The sequence below is a fragment of the Dendrobium catenatum genome, unplaced genomic scaffold, assembly GCF_001605985.2.
Source record: "Dendrobium catenatum unplaced genomic scaffold, ASM160598v2 fragScaff_scaffold_1481, whole genome shotgun sequence".
Lineage (NCBI taxonomy): Eukaryota > Viridiplantae > Streptophyta > Magnoliopsida > Asparagales > Orchidaceae > Dendrobium > Dendrobium catenatum.
In genome coordinates, this window is record NW_021319943.1 from 464,500 (window position 1) to 481,388 (window position 16,889).

The window sequence follows — 16,889 nt, forward strand, 5'->3', positions numbered from 1 at the left end:
TTTTTTTGAAGCCTTATACTTAAACAACTCAATGAAGTCTTTAAAAGGGACTTTTGGCTATTGAAGGAATCTGAGGGAGAATTCTTGAAAGAGGCTTAGAGGGGTAGAAGCTGAGGTTGTGTGTGAGGGAGGAGTGTGAGGGGTTTTACATGATTGCTATAGGAAATTTCGCAATTGCTTCCTCCAGTGGCCTTGGTGAGTTCTTGGAGTAGCTCTATTGCTTCTTTTTTTTTTTCGTAGTGAAGCCGGCCTACTCATTGAATAATTCCTATTTCAATAAAAAATTTAGAGGAATATCTAGAACAATATTTTAAGACTTTTAATTCATTATTATGAAATTTAGAAATGCCTCATTTGTTCAATATGAATAGAAATCAGTATAAAAAAACTATCAAGTGAAAATTTAATTTCTTATAATCAAAATGTCTAGAATAAAGCACACAATAATACATTAAAAGTTACATGGTCAAATATCGTAAAACTTAAGAAAAATATATTTTTATTCATATATTTTTATAAAATTAGTGGAATTGAAATTAGTCATTTGAATTTGTTCCAATACTTGGTTAAATTGTTGTTTTTCCCTACTTAAGAACATCTAGGATAATTAATATATATATATATATATATATATATAGGATAAAATCTAATAATGATAGCTACTTATTAGAAAAATAACACAACAACATGGATATGAATTTATTTATTGAATCTCTCTCTCTCTCTCTCTCTCCTGTGTGTGTGAGAGAGAAAATGGAATTGATTCAATATTCCCTTTAATGTCACTCCTAAATAGATTGAAAATACATTAATTATATGCCAAATATTTTATATAGATAATGTGCACATCTTATCCATGATTTTTAAGGCTTCTAAGGAGTGCTTTCTCTTTGGAAATAAATACAATGATATGACTATAATATAATACCATCCTTATGTATGTTGTAAAAATCAACTAAAATATGTTTTATCCATGAATGCTAACTTTATTTAATATAGTCATTCTTACTATTATCTCAAGGCACCAAAACATTTAAAAAAAAAAAAAACTCATTTTGTTAATGATTGTGTTGAGATTCTTCTTATTTTTTGGATCTACAGATTTCTTCCTTTCACTAAACTTCTCAATCAATAACTATTTTATGAATGACTTGCTCAATTTGCCCTTGTTCCTTCGCACTTTCTTGTCATCCAAAGAGAGAGAGAGAGAGAGAGAGAAAGAATCCAAGGAAAGTTATCTTGGTTAACATGTGACCTACTATAATTGAATATATCAAAGATATCAAAATCCTAACAAGAATAATAACTTTTTATACTTTTCTACGTAAATGCTAGCACAAATGTTGAGGTTTAATGAAAAATATCCTAGTATAGTCACTATGATACAACCAATCCTATCATAGTTAACTTTTTATGCATACTTCTAAATTTTGGGCATAAATAATCATACAGCCTTAGCCCATGAGGATCATTTTTTATAATTTTATAAAGATTTTTATATGAAATTTCTGATAGTTCTTTTAAGAGAAATTCTTTTTGAATCAAAAATTGTTAACCACTATCAAAAATGGGAGAGATTATTACGTTTTTGTGACTGTTAACAGCAAACCACAGTGGTGAATAGTAACTGTGCTTTTACAGTTATTGTTCGCGATCACAAAATTGAACGGTTCTTTATGTCCAGATTCCGCAAGTAATAATCTCTCCAAAAATTGAGACCAATTCCTAATGCATGAATTATATTGTCTTAATTCATAGATTTGTTAGAATAGATCTTTACTCAGCTTTTTTTAAATTTAATTTCGAATATTAAATAAATATAATTTTTATAAATTAACCCCTAAGAAGTAAGAAAAAAATTTTAAATTTTTTTTTTCATTTTCATTAAAAAAATGTCCTCTATAAATTCTATAAGAAATTACTCAACAACACTATGCAAACAGATTTCCCCCATGAATTAAATAGACATCACTGCCACTGGATGGTATGTTCCTCTCCAAACCAACAGAAATTTGCTAACCACTGTCCTCTCTTTCTTTAGCTTCAAGAGAAGAAAAAGATTGGCCCATTTTCCAAATCCAACCGTTACCTCCCGCCCTTTTTGAATCAACTTTCACCAGCCCATTTTTTTTTTTTTTCATTTACATTAAAAAAAAGGTCCTCATATAAATTCTATGAGAAATTACTCAACAACACTCTATGCAAACAGATTTCCCCCATGAATTAAATAGACATCACTGCCACTGGATGGTATGTTCCTCTCCAAACCAACAGAAATTTGCTAACCACTGTCCTCTCTTTCTTTAGCTTCAAGAGAAGAAAAAGATTGGCCCATTTTCCAAATCCAACCGTTACCTCCCGCCCTTTTTGAATCAACTTTCACCAGCCCAGCTCTTTCCACCAGCACTTCACCCCATTTCTTTCATATAAAGCATCTTCCTTCCTCCCTTTCCCCTTTGCTTTTCCTCCATAGAATCACCACAAAAGAGGAGATGGGGAACTCCTCAGACAAACCCAAAAAGAGAATCCATCTATGGAAGAAGGTCCTCATCCACTTCTCCCTCTGCTTTGTCATGGGCTTCTTCATCGGCTTCGCGCCTACAAGCACCACCATCTCCCTTTTCTCCGCCCAACCTTCCGCCGCTGACATCCGAAACCTCGGTGTTTCCGATGTCAAGACTGAAGTCCTTAACCGAAGCCTCCTTGCAGAGCTTCATCCCGAAGCTTCAAATTCCGTTTGGTCAGACTGCAATGAAACAGAGCAAGAGCTCAGCTCCAAGGAACAGCTAATAGTCATAACAACCACCCACCCAACTGACCAATTTAAAGTTGCTTCCTTGTGGAGATTGGCAAATACGCTTAGATTGGTGCCTCCACCACTACTATGGATTGTCATCGAGTCCAATTCCGACTCTCCGGCGACCGCAAAGATGCTTAGGCAGACCGGCATCATGTATCGGCACATCACATATAAGGAGAATTTCACTGATGCCGACGCTGAGGCCTACCATCAGAGAAATGTAGCTTTGAACCATGTCGAACACCATCGGCTAAATGGAATAGTGCACTTTGCCAGTGCCTTCAACATCTATCCTCTTCAATTCTTTGAGGACATTCGAGAAATAGAGTAAGATTTCGCCTTTCCCTCTCTAATTCCTTGAAGTGGAACAACTGATTACATAAAAATAAAGCAGAAATTGTCAGATTTGGTATAGTTTGGTTTGATTTCTGGAAACTTGCAAAGCCTTCTTTGTTTTATTAGAAATGAAATTTGAGAGAGAAATGAAGGTTATCATCATGTGATGTTCATTTACAGTACAGATTGCTTACTGGGAGAAGTCATCTTTCAATTTCTAGCTATAATGACAAGTGAACAACTATGTTTGATTGGTATCATTTTTAATTGAATAAACCAATGATAATCGCACCAACTTTTTCCCTAATTATGTCTCTGATGGAGTCCACACGCATCTTCATATTATATAAGAAAAAAACAACATGAATTACCTAACACTCACTTTCAACTAGCAATGTGGATTATTCATGGACACCTCGGTTCTTATTGTTTAAAAGGTTTTATTCCTGGACTTCTTTCACAACTGAGATTCCATGCTATGTATTTTACTTCAATTATTTTTCTTCATGTTCTATCAAACTTATGTTTAATAATATTAAAAGAAACAAACTTTAGGGTGTTTGGGGCATGGCCAGTAGCAATGGTGTCTGCGAGCAGGAAGAGGATTGTGGTGGAAGGACCGATTTGCAGTTCTTCGAAGGTTGTTGGCTGGGAATCAAAGGAGCTGAGTAATAATGGAACTGCAGCATCAAGAAACCCAATTTCTACCTCAGAATCAGGCAATGGAACAACAGAGAGTAGACTACCTGCAAGGATCAATATCTCAGCTTTTGCATTTAACAGCTCAATACTATGGGATCCAGAGCGGTGGGGACGCCCTTCCTCCATTCCAGATAGCTCCCAGGTAACTCCTGCAAAAGCATAAACAGAAATATTTACTGGCAGAACATAGAAACTTCAGCTTAGAGCATCTCCAACCGAAAAACTCATTTTTTACTTCAAAATGCAGCAACATTTTAAAATGAAGTAACTTATCTCCAACCAGACTCCATTTCTAAAAAAAAATAAAAAATCATTCGTTCTCAACCAAACTCCATTCGACTTTCCCTTCCTCCGCCTTTCTCTACTCCCGTCATTTGTGTTGTGAACAATGCTACACCAATATTGGGGTCGCACTGCTCAGCTCGCAAAAATGTGATTGTAAATGACGTTCAAGTGGAGCTTGAGGCGGACGACAAATACTTATTTGTTGTTCGGTTGTAGATGATCTTACTAGGCATAATATCAATGTTTCATGGTATATTTCTATGAAGATGTTTCATGTATTCATTTGTAGGCATCATTATTTGATACAATTGATTGATTATGACTAAAATTTATTAAAACATCCCATCAAATTTATTAGGGGTGATGCATCATCATCATATCATTCTTATATTATCTTATTTGTGTCTGTACTATACTAAGTGTTGCTTGATGTATAAAAAATATTTTTAATAATTTTTAAACGCATTTCTATTTATGTTTTTCTTGCTAATTCTCAACAATAATTTATTCTACTACTCTTTTCAGTGCATACTCTACTAAATGTCCAAACCATTTAAGGTATAATTTTCTTAAAAAGAAACCCACTATTCTATCAAACACAAACAACAAATTAAGACACTCATGCTAATACTAATTAATATGCCTTAATTTCTTAGGCGCAAAGACTTTTTCTTTAATTTGTACAATTAAATTAAGATGATCCACCTACTAAATATAATAAGAAGACTTGCATTGCATCATTGCCCAGCTCTTCTTGGTAGAAGTTGGTGTGTCTTTTCCTATATAGATTATTGATGTAAGCTATAGGTTTTTCAGACAACTCAGCAGCTAATATTTTCTATTAACAAGAACATGTTCAGAAAAAAACTTCCTTTGATCGCAAGAAAAAGAATCCAATCAACTAATTTCTCTACAGTTACTGATTTTTTTTTTTATATAAAGCAGTAGGTGCTTAGTGGGGTGTCACTTTGCGTGGTGGCCAGTGCATTAAGAGTTTCTCCTCACCCACTACCAAATCCTTTTCTTTTTTCAATCATACTCATCAAGCAAGCTTTTTCTTTTATTTTTATTTTCTAAAGTTTAATCTGATCATGATTTCAGGATTCAATCAGGTTCGTCCATCAGGCAGTTCTGGAGGATGAGAGTAAGATCAGAGCCATCCCTTCCGACTGTTCTAAGATCATGATGTGGCATCTGCATATACAGAGGCGAACTTCTCACTGATCAGTGAAAGCAGAAATGATAGGAGATCAGCTTACATATATATACCAGTTTTTTATTCTTCATTTTTGAGATATTTTTTTGGTTTTTAAAACGAATTATTATTTATGAGTTCATTGTAATGGCCTTCAACATCTGAAGGAATACTCATTCAGAAGAGAAAAAGTTGGTCGTCGAGTACTTTCAACGGTAACTTAGCTTGAAAAAAGAGGGCGGAGATAAGGATGGATCATAAACCAGTCACCATCACCAATTCGTTCAAGGCTTTCTGTTCATGCGTAAGACACTATGCTTACAGCATTATGGCACTAAGCTCAACGGCTACTGAAGCCTAATGCTGCCATCTCTAAGGAAGGATTTAGAAAAAAAAATTTATTGGATAATTATTGTAATAAAATTCTACTTAAATTCTCTTAATATATAGTTAAATTAAATTTTAAATCATTAAATCTTTGGATTATTTTATTAATCAGTGCAACATAAATATTTAATTTTAGTTATATATATATATATATATATAGATGAGGTTTGTAGTGAATTTTAAGCACAATTTTTCCCCTCCAAAGAAAAAAAAAAATCTACTTGAATTCCAATAATAATAAAAATTATTAGAATAAGTTATCTTTCACATTCACATGAGCCAATGTAATAATGATTATGTGTAACATATCTAAGAAAGGGAAATGTGGCCAAAAAGCATTTTTTTCAAATAAAAAAAAAGAAGAACCAAATTTAAAAAAAATGATTACTTTAATTCTCATCAATTTGGAGTTCATAATGTATAAATGCTCTTTTAATATTATGATTTAGGCTTCGTTAGGGACAGCTTTTTTACTACTTAATTTCCAAAATAATTTTTAAATATAAAATTTTCTAATTCAAAAAATTTTGGTGCTAGAAAGCTATTTTATAAAGCAGTACGAAAGCTATGTTTCAAACGAAGCTGTAGTTTTTAGTTGATATCTATGTACATATATTGCTTATAAATCATATAGTTTCAAGGAAATGGATTAAATAATTACTATTTTCAAGATTCTTATGATAGTATAACATAAAATTATTCATTTTATTGTCTTGAAATTCCATTCTCCTATGTGTTTTAATATATATACTTTAACAATACTATGTAGATATATTTCATTCTACTAGCTAATAAGTCTTCAATTTTTAACCATGTCATTTTTGAATTTAATGGATAAGAGTTGGGTTTTCTCAAGATAAGTTGTATGAAATCATGATCACAGATGATCGATATTCTTGAATCTTATAATGTTTATGTATTCATAGGTGTGCCAATAAATGAGCAATATAATATTGAATCACTATTCAATTAGATAGATGTATTTGTAAAATTATAGAAATATGATGGTGTAGAGCTATATTCAAGCTATAAGAAAAGTTATAGATTACATTGAAGCTTCAAAGCTTTGGTGTCCATATTGTTGCACATGCCTTAATTACATGGAAACTTTAATGGTTACTTAAAACCAAGCAATTTGTGAAGAAAATGACACTCAATCAAAGTTTTTCTCAACATAAAACATTATTGGAGTCTCACTTAATTGAGATTATTTTAATTTTTTTTTTTTTTACGATGTTTCATTGCCAACTTATTTGTAAGTTGTCAGCCATCTATTGTGCTTAACAATAAGAAAGGAAGATTTTAATGAGAGAAAAGATTTTAGGAAGCCTTTAAAAATATTAAATGTTACCTAATATTGTTGCATCTCAAGCTTACAACTCATGCACAAATAAAGAGTTCTATTTTGTATCAAATGTTACCTTAGTCATCTATTAATTTCATCTGAGATTGAATTTATCATAATAAAAATAATTACATGGTATTGACTTTTGTTGTGCAAAAGCAAAATATGTTGTTACACAAGATCAACCTAATTTTGTGGGTAAATCCTCCACAATACTTGATGATCAAGTTGATGTTAATAACAACAAAATAATCACTATTCCTATTAATTCATCTTTATTAGCTCTGCTAGGGTTTCTCGAGTCTTCCTCAAGCGATCGTTTTTAGGCGATTCTTACCGATCGTGACATTCCAATTGTAAGATCCTGCAACTACAGTCAGATTGTTGTATGGGAGCTTTCAGTGAAGTTTCTCTTTACTTAATCTTGTGGTTTTCACTTTCTCGTGTTGTTATGATTGTTTTATTTAGATGGCTGCTCCTCTATCGGGGGATCCCTCTAATAGTTTAGTAGCAAATCATGTGTCTCTTTTTTATCATGGATTTCTTAACTCCATTAATAAAACTTAGTTTTTTCAAGGTTGTAATCTCTGAATCTGGATTTTCCTTCTCTTTTCCATATCTCAAGCCTACCACTCATTGTGGTATGACTTCCTTATGGATATCGGAAGAGGAGGTTCTTTCTATGGCTACTCCATTTCAGTTTGCACTAGTAAGAAAATTTATTATGCGTAGACCTAAACTTGACCTTATTCATCAATTTTTCTTTAACCTAAAACCCTCTGGTGGTATTTTGGTTACTTTACTTGACCTATGTCATGTGTTGATTAAACATAAAAATGACTTTGGTTATAGCGATGATTTTTCCATAAATCTTACTATGATTGAAACTATTTTATGGAGTTGATCAAGTGGTCCCCTATTTCAATATATCGATTGAATATACTATTATTCCTATTTGGATGTCATTTCATGAGCTATGTTCACATTTTTTTCTCTCCAAGGATTATGTATGGCTGGGGGAGCCTGTTTGGGCGTCCTTTGCAAGTTCATAAAGCTACTACTGTTGGCTCGAGGCCTTCTATTACGAGAGTTTTTGTCCTGCTTGACATCACAAAATAGTACCCTAACTCCATTTAGTTAGGCCTTGAAAATTATGGATATGTTCAAAAAGTTGTTATGATGATTTCATTATTTTTTGTGATCACTGTAAAACTTTGTGTTATATCAAAACTGAGTTTTAGCATTTGAATCTTAATTTTCATAAGACCCAACCAATCATGCCTAAGCAGATATTCTTGTTCTTGTTGTTGAGCCTAATAAGCATCATGTTACCACAAATAATGTTACTATTACTATAATTAACCCTATTAATGTGCATCCTTATCCCTCTAAGAATATCAACTTTTCTACTAAAATTTCCCAAACCTAGTGATCCCTCTTACGGGTAATATCTTTGAGATCAATAATGTGATTATCACTGAAGATGCCGCTAGTGATGCTTCAATTTCTTTAAATGTGTCCAACAAGGACCCTTCTATTGTTTTACCTATTTTAACTCCTGATAATTCCTTAAATGATCCTTTTGCTGATCATGCTTATGATATGAATGGAAAGAATTTGCTCTCTGATGAACCTAACAAAGATTCAAAGAGTGTTTGTCCTTATGGCCAATCCAATGATTAGTTGGAAGAGGGGGGATTAATTATGATTATGAAGGGTATTCTCTTAATGATATTGATAAATTGGGTAATATCAATGTTTTCAATGGTTCTAAAGATGATGGAAAATGGGTTCGTGTTAAGAAAAAGAAGAAAAACAAGAAATGAAAGGAGATTATTCACCTTCTAGTGATGTAAGGATTACTAGATATATAGCTTCTTCTTAAAATGGTGTTAGTGTTTAGTTCTTTAATTTGGAATTTTGGGGGTGTTGACAATCTCAACACCCATATTCGTATATATAAGTTATGTCGTATTCATAATATTGATTTATTGGCTCTTTTGGAGCCTATGGTTGATCCATAAAAAAATGTTACTTGTTAAAAAAAAAAAAAATTTGGTTTTGATTTGTCATTTGCTAATTCATCTTGTAAGATATGGATTTTTTTAGAAGTAATTTGAATTATTTCTATTGTTGGAGATTTTGGTCAAGTTATTCATTATAGCTTCTCTATTTTTAATATTCCTACTATTTGCTCTATAGGTTATGCTAGTTGCACCAAAAGTGGTAGAATCCCTTTGTGGCGAAATTTTACTAATCTTGTTAATTCTTATAATGGTCCCTAGTTTGTGGGAGGTGTTTTCAGTACCATCTCTTATCACTACAAAAAAGTGGAGGGTTCTCCTCCTAATTTGCATGCTATGGACGACTTTAGTAATATGATTTTAGAATAGAGTTTTACTGACATATGATTTTTGGGTCCTAATTTTACTTGGTCCAACAATAAAGTTTGGGAAACACTTAATAGATTTCTTTTCAATTGTGATTGGCTCTCTTTTTTCACTAAATCTATGGTTGTACACCTCAGTAGAACTATGTCCAATCACTCTCCCCTTCTTCTTAAGTTTTCTCATGATAGCTTTTGTGGGTGAGCCCTTTTTGTTTCCAAAACATGTGGCTATATTCTAATGATTTTATTTACATTGTAAAGGAGAATTGGGCTGCTTCTTTAATGTATTTTTAGGTAGATAATGATATTATTTTGCTTACTCTCAAACATAAAAGGTTGAAGCAAAATCTTAGATGGTGGAATAAGCACAAATTTGGCAACATTTTTTAGAATGTTATAAAAGCTAAAAATGTGGTGTCTTTTCTTGAAATCCAATTTGCTACTTCCATTGGTAATATTGATTTGGATCAGATTGTGTTGGTTAAGGAAAATTTAATTCACCTCCAAATCATGGAAGAAGATTATTGGAAACAAAAAGCTTCCTCTAAACATATCGGTGAAGGTGATAGAAATTTTAAGTATTTTCAAGCATCGATGAATTCTAAGAAAGCTGACTAATAGGATCAAATTGGATTTTGGTGGTTGGTGTGATGATCCTTCATTAATTATTGATTCTATTATCTCTTATTTTATTTGTTCATTTGTTGCTTCGAAGCAAGTCATTCCTTTAACTAATCCTCTTCTTATTCCTTCTACTATTTCTACTATGGAAAATCTTTCTATTTTCAAGGATCTTGATGAGGAAGAAATTTTACATGTTTTGATGTCTATGAATAAGGATTCTATTGTTGGTAATGGCTTTTCTACTGCCTTCTTTCAAAGTGCTAGAATATTATTAAGAAGGGTCTTTATAAGGCTATTTTGGCTTTTTTTTTATAGCTTTCATATACCCAAATGCTTTAAATTTTACTTCTATTATTTTAATTCCCAAAAATATAACCCTGATTGTTGGATTAATTTTAGATCTATTAGATTGTGCACCACTTTTAACAAACTTATTTCTAAAATTATGGCTAATAGATTATTCCTCTTACTTCTTAAGATAATTTCTCTAAATCAGATAGGATTAGTTAAAGTTAGAAATATTATTGATAATATTTTACTTGCTTGGGATCTTGTTAATGAGAATAATAGAAAAGTACATGGCCAAAATCTAATTCTGAAATTAGACATTTCTAAGGCTTATGAAAATCTTAATTAGGGTTTCTTATTTAATATTTTGAAGCTTTTTGGTTTTGATGATAAAGTTATTAATCTTTTTAAAAGCATCATTGAAAATTGTTGGTTCTCTATGATTATCAATGGTAAATCTCACAGATTCTTTAATAGATCCCAAGGTATTAGACAAGGAGACCCTTTGTCTCCAACATTATATATTATTGTTGTTGACTACTTATCTAGAGGTTTATATCAATTTATTTTCTACTTATAAAATTGCTCTTTCAAGAATTTTGGTGGCATTGATAGTGGCCATATATCTTTGCTTTGCTGATGATTCCTGTAATGGTTCCATTAAGTGTGTTAAAAAACTTAGGGATCTCCTTTCTTACTTTGAAAAGGAAAGTGGCCTTCATTTTAACAATACAAAATGCTCTTTCATTGGTAGCAAGGGCATGTCCTCCATGCATTGTAACAATATTACTGTCTATAGTAGTTTTTTTAATCAAGTTTTATTTTTTCTATTTAAGTATGCCCTTATTTAAAGGTCATGAGCATTATTTTTTTTTAACAATCTTTTCATGTTAAGCTTCTCATTAATAGTGTCTCATGTTCTATGTCTATTTATTTGCTGCAAACTATTAACCCCGCGTTAAGTGTTTGAGAGAAGTTGGATAAAGTTCTTAATAAATTCTTCTTGGGTTTCAATGTTGCCTCCAAAAAAATTCATTGGCCTTGATGGAGTGCTTGCAAGGGCCCTTTTTTAGAAGCTAGTTTGGTTTGTAAGTCTATCTATGACTTAATTAAACATTTTTTTGTATAAACTTTGCAGAAATTAAGGAAAAAAGACTCTTTATGGGCCAATTATATACATCAAAAATATTGTAAGGATATGCATCCTACTCTTTCCTTCTTTAAGCAGAGGAAATCCCATGGGTGGAAAAGGTTGTGTGACATTAAATGAGTTGTTGAACCTACCTTTCAATGCATAATTCAAAATGGGCCCTCCAATTTTGGGAGGATGATTATTCTAGTGAAGGGTCCATTGACTCTTACCTCAACACTTATTCTACCTCTTCCTTGAATGTTTCTTGGTATATTATTGAGGTTATTTGGTCTACTAATCATCTCCTAAATTGTATTCTTCAAAGTTTAGTTAATAATATTTGTGATATTCCCATCAATGTGGATTGTAATGATCTAATATTCTTCAATTTGTCTAATGATGATGATTTTCGTCTTATCAAAGCATGGGATTCATTCAAAATCAAAAAAGAACTCATCCCTATCTTTGGGAACATTTGGAATTCCACTATTTATATTAATTTATCTTTATTAGCTTGGATAATTTTAAAAGGCTACATTCCTGTGGAAACTAAGCTTCAAGATAAAGTTATTTATTTGGCTTCTAAATCTCAATGTTGTTATAGTTCTAAGACTATCAATCTTGTTTTTCTTCCTGGCCTGGTGGTTGCTAAGCAATGGACTACTTTACATAATGGTTTGCATATTAATATATACTGTAATGTGATCAGTGTTATATCTTTTTTAAATGTCTGGCATCAAAACAATTCAGAAGATCATAGCTTAATGGTAATTTTGTTAACTATTTTTTATTTTTTTTTGGGTGAAAAGAAACAATTATAAGGATAAGGGTATTAAGATGTTCCATAAAAGGTTCATTGGAGCCTTGGTTTTCAAGATACATTAGCTTTTTTTTGTTGTTATTTTATCCACTAAATGTTTCAGAGGGAGGAAGAAATGACTCTAATTTTTTTAACATCTCTAATGAGAACTCCATTGACTCTTTTCTTCCCAGAATTTTCAAGTGGAATAAGCCTATTTTAGGAAAGTTTAAACTTAATATCTATGAATCTGTGTTTTCTCCTCGATCTGGGTTTGGTGGGATCATTCGTGATCATAATGACATGTTAATCTTTGGCTTTGGTTCTTCTTACTCTTCACTGGAAGCAATATCTGTAAATTTTTTTGCCTTGTATAATGGTTTGAAGGAATGTATCTCTCTTAATATTTAATCTTAATGGATTGAAGATGATTCTGAGGCATTAGTTGTTATTATCCATAACAACAAGTGTGTGAACATTAATAATTTTTACCCTTTTTAGAAAATTAAGGCTTTAGTTGGTAATTTTAGTTTTAGGGTTTCTACTATTAATAAGGCTACTAATGTTTGTGCCCTTTAGCTGAATAAGAATAGGTCTTTAAGAAATGGTTTATTTTCATGTTCTCCTACAAATGTTCCTCACTACTTTAAAGGAAGTGTTTTATTGGATGTTGTTGGTTTTTCTTGCATATTTTAATGTTTTTGCACCTTTTTCGTGTTTTTGTTGTCTATCCAACTGTTGTCTTTTTTTTTGTAAGTTCTTGACTTATTCTTGTTTGTTGGTTTTGGGTGGACCTTGATTTTATTTTTTGCATTGTTAGGGTGCGTGGATGGTCTTTGTTTCCTTGTTTTGGTTCTAGTTTTGTTCTATCTTTGCTCCTTCATTTTTCTTTTGGCTCTTTCTCATGTGGGTCTTAGGATTTTTTATGTTGTTGTTACCTATCGCTCAGTTCTTATTAATTCATGGTGATTTGTTCTTGTTGGCCGTCCTAATTGATTTTGGGCTTTTCATCTGTGTTGGTTATTCCTGGCAGTGGTTTCTAGTTCTAGGTGGGCGGTAGCTACTTCTATGTGGTTTTGAGCTTGTTGGTTTGCTAGGTACATATAATTCTTCAATGATATCTTTTATTTGATAAGGTGTTTCGTATGCTTCTTTGTCCATTCATGGTTGTTTCTATGTTGTTTCTCTTACTTTGACTTTTGTTCTTCAATAGGTCAAGGTATCCATTTCGTTTGATTATTATAGTGCCATTTATTCATATTGCTTTCGACTAGCTCCTTTTTTTGCACGTCATCTTTTTGCAGGGATCTTTTCCTCATGTTCGTCATTCAAATTCTATATTTTGAAGATGTTTATCTTTTGGGTGATGGCTCCTGGCCTCCCCTAGATTTTTTTTGTTAGGTTTTTTTCTTATCTTGTACTTAGAAGGGATCATTGGCTCTCATGGCTAATTTTTTCATATTTTGGATTGCATCTCTCATGAGTAGTTGTGAGCATTTGATCCCTATTATGTACTTGTAATTTTCCTTATTACTAACACATAAGCCCTGTGGTGGGTTTTCTCATTAAAAAAATAAAAATAAATTTTTTTTTTTTAAAAATGGTTGATGTTATTAACATATTTGTCTTGGGAAAGGTTGATATTGCAGATTGACACAACCTTTGTTCTTTGGAATGCAATTTATGAACAAGCTCTAATTAATATTACAATAACGTGTTCAAGTAATGACTTTCATATTTTTCATTAATACACATCCAAGTCCATTTAATGCTTAATCACTAAAAATGTTAAACCAATCCATCACCTTTATAATTTTAATATGATTTATAACCAAGCATTACTTTAGACATTGGAAAACTTTACTACAATCTTGTGTCCAATCAAACTTTGAAGCATTTTTCATATGGAAAGTCAATCACATCACAATCTATATATAAAAAAAAACTTAATAAATCTTCTATAATATCAAGCCAAATCAAGGAATTGTGAATATTTGTTTCAATCTTGGATCTTGCACAATCAACCAAAGCTTAAGCTTTCAAGGATCAATAAAAACACCATCACCACTAATAATATATACAAAAAATAATTCACATTTCAATTTGAGCTTTCTTTGGTTCATCAAACCCACAAGTCAATCAAAACCAAATCAATTTGAAGAGTTCAATTTTGCTCCATGATCATTTTCTAAGTTGAGGTCCTAACTTAGCTTAACTTTATCCCAAAATATAATATTTTGGGCCTAATCCCAATTTTATATGTAATGACTTATTAGGTCTTCAAAACTATGTTCCAAATTAAAACAAAAAAACTTTTAATTAATTTTGCTTCAAATGCAAGGTTGAATGACCAACTAATATCCATTTCTAATAGTTATTATAATATTTTTATACATATCAATATATTTTATTTGAAAGTAATTGTAAAAGTTGAAGGCTAGCCATTGAATTCTTAGGTGGTAAGTTTTGGGCAATAAAATGGTATTTTTGTGATCCCCCACCTAATCCCCATAAAAAATTTAGGCAACATAAAAATTATAAAGAATTATTTTTTTCTAACTGTACAAATATTCAATGTGACACATATATAATTTGTAGCAATGAAGCCACATAAATTATAGCAAAGTGTAAAATATTGAGAAAAGGAACAATTTTTCTCTTAAATGCATTTCTGTCCTTTTTTTTTTTTTTTCCTTTTTCGGGAAGGGGGAGTATGTGGCTGGAGGCTTGTTGATCTAAGATTGGTTGCTGGACACATTCAAATCTATTTTGCCAAATGAGAGGGGCTTGAAAGTCTAAAAAATAATTCGTGAAAAGCTTGTTTCTTTGGTACGATTTTTTTACTGCTTTCTAAAACAGCTTTCTAGTACAAAAATTTCTAAAACTAGAATTTTTTGTACTGAAAAGCAAATTTAAAAACCAGTAAAAAAAAACCGTCCCAAAGGAAGCTTGAATCTTGTATTTGAAAGCTCCCAAACTATTTTTAGTATAAAATTCAGTCAAAACAATTTGAGAAGCAGCAAAAAATATGTTTAGATGAAGAGGATGAAGAATTTCAAAAATAGTTTAATTAGAAAGATTACAGAAGCAACCAAATATGCAAAAACTATCATCTGGTATCATCTCAATCTCCTCTCAACTTATCTGATTATGAAAAGTTGGTTGAATCGCAGCTATGATGATGCCAAACTCAGCAATGTGGCCACTACTAACTATAATGACTCACAACTGTAAAGCTTTTTTGATATTTTGAAAATGGAAAAGATAATCTTTCTTTGTTCTTTATAAGACTTGGATGATTGAGTTGATGGTCATTTGAGAACATCTATCTTAGTATATCTGCTGCTTGGATCTCCCAATTTGACCCCAATGGACTTTCTATAGTGGCTGGGTGCACTTGTGGATGGATGTGGGCCAGCTGGAAGTCTAGGATAGATCTTCCTTAATATAGTTTTCAATCTACTCTCTGTTGGTCTTTACTCAATCCTTTAAGCTTACTGTTGTGGAATTCCGCTTAAAATTTTATAATTCTTAGGCTTCATTTGGGACGGCTTTCTTCATGCTTTTTAAAGCAGCTTTTAAGTACAAAATATAGAACTTTTGTACTAGAAAACTGCTTTAAGAAGCAGGAAGAAAGCCGTCCCAAATGAAGCTTTAGGCTTCGTTTGGGACGGCTTTTTTACTGATTTTTGAAGCAACTTTCTAGTACAAAAGTTTTAATTTTTATACTAAAAAGCTGTTTCAAGAAGCAGTAAAAAAGCCACCCCAAACGAAGCCTTAGTCTACTTTTGACAGTATCTTGCTTCTGCAAATCAATATTAAGGAATCCAAAGGTATGATCAATTATTTAATTTGACGTCTCACTTCGCTGGCATTATTCCAATATAGATCTCAAACATAAAAGACAAGTTTATGTGGCTTGGTGGAATCGAAAAACATTCATAGTCACACAGAAATTGAATAATTTACTAAACTTCAAAAAAAGAACATTAAGATATTACACTCCATATAAAATTAGATATAGAGAAAGATAACATTTTGACTGGTTGAATGCAATCACTTATTTTGAAGGTGAGGGCTTGAGATGAAAAAGGAGATATTATTGTTATTGTTACTGTAGTTACTCTATTCTATTTATAATTCAAGGGTTTGAATGAGAGCTATTCTATATTATGACCAAGAGATTTTCATCTTAGTAGAACCAAAACTAGCAATAATTCTTTCTTCTTCATGAAATATATAACCTCCCGCTAACAGCACCCAAACAATTCATTTCTTCCTTTCTTCGATGACAACCCACCCCCCCTCTCATCACTATAGGAAAATTCCAAATCTTAGGTGGATTTTTCCTTCGGAAATTGGGTGATTTTCGACGAAAATAGAGATTTCCGCATATTTCCTACTAAAAAATTCAGCCAGCAAATCATGTGTAGGAAAATATATTTCGTCAGAACTTTCACATCTAAAAACTTTTCAATGAATTTTCGACGGATCGAATGCCAAAAGATATTGTCGCCAAATACGATGGATTTGGGTTGAATCGCCATCGAAAATTTCAAGAAAAAAATTTTGTCGTATATTTCGCCAGAAAGTTCAAGAGAATTCCC

The 16,889-nt window shown here is 31.9% G+C and overlaps 1 protein-coding gene across 1 annotated transcript; it reads left to right on the plus strand.

Annotated features, from left to right (window-relative positions):
* The first annotated feature begins 2,476 nt into the window (after window positions 1–2,476).
* Window positions 2,477–5,554, plus strand: LOC110108747 (probable beta-1,4-xylosyltransferase GT43A). The gene is made up of 3 exons (XM_020839508.2): window positions 2,477–3,127; window positions 3,692–3,980; window positions 5,225–5,554. The coding sequence occupies exons 1-3, from the start codon at window positions 2,493–2,495 to the stop codon at window positions 5,345–5,347; spliced, it is 1,047 nt and encodes a 348-aa protein (XP_020695167.2). The 5' UTR covers window positions 2,477–2,492; the 3' UTR covers window positions 5,348–5,554.
* Window positions 5,555–16,889: the final 11,335 nt, after the last annotated feature.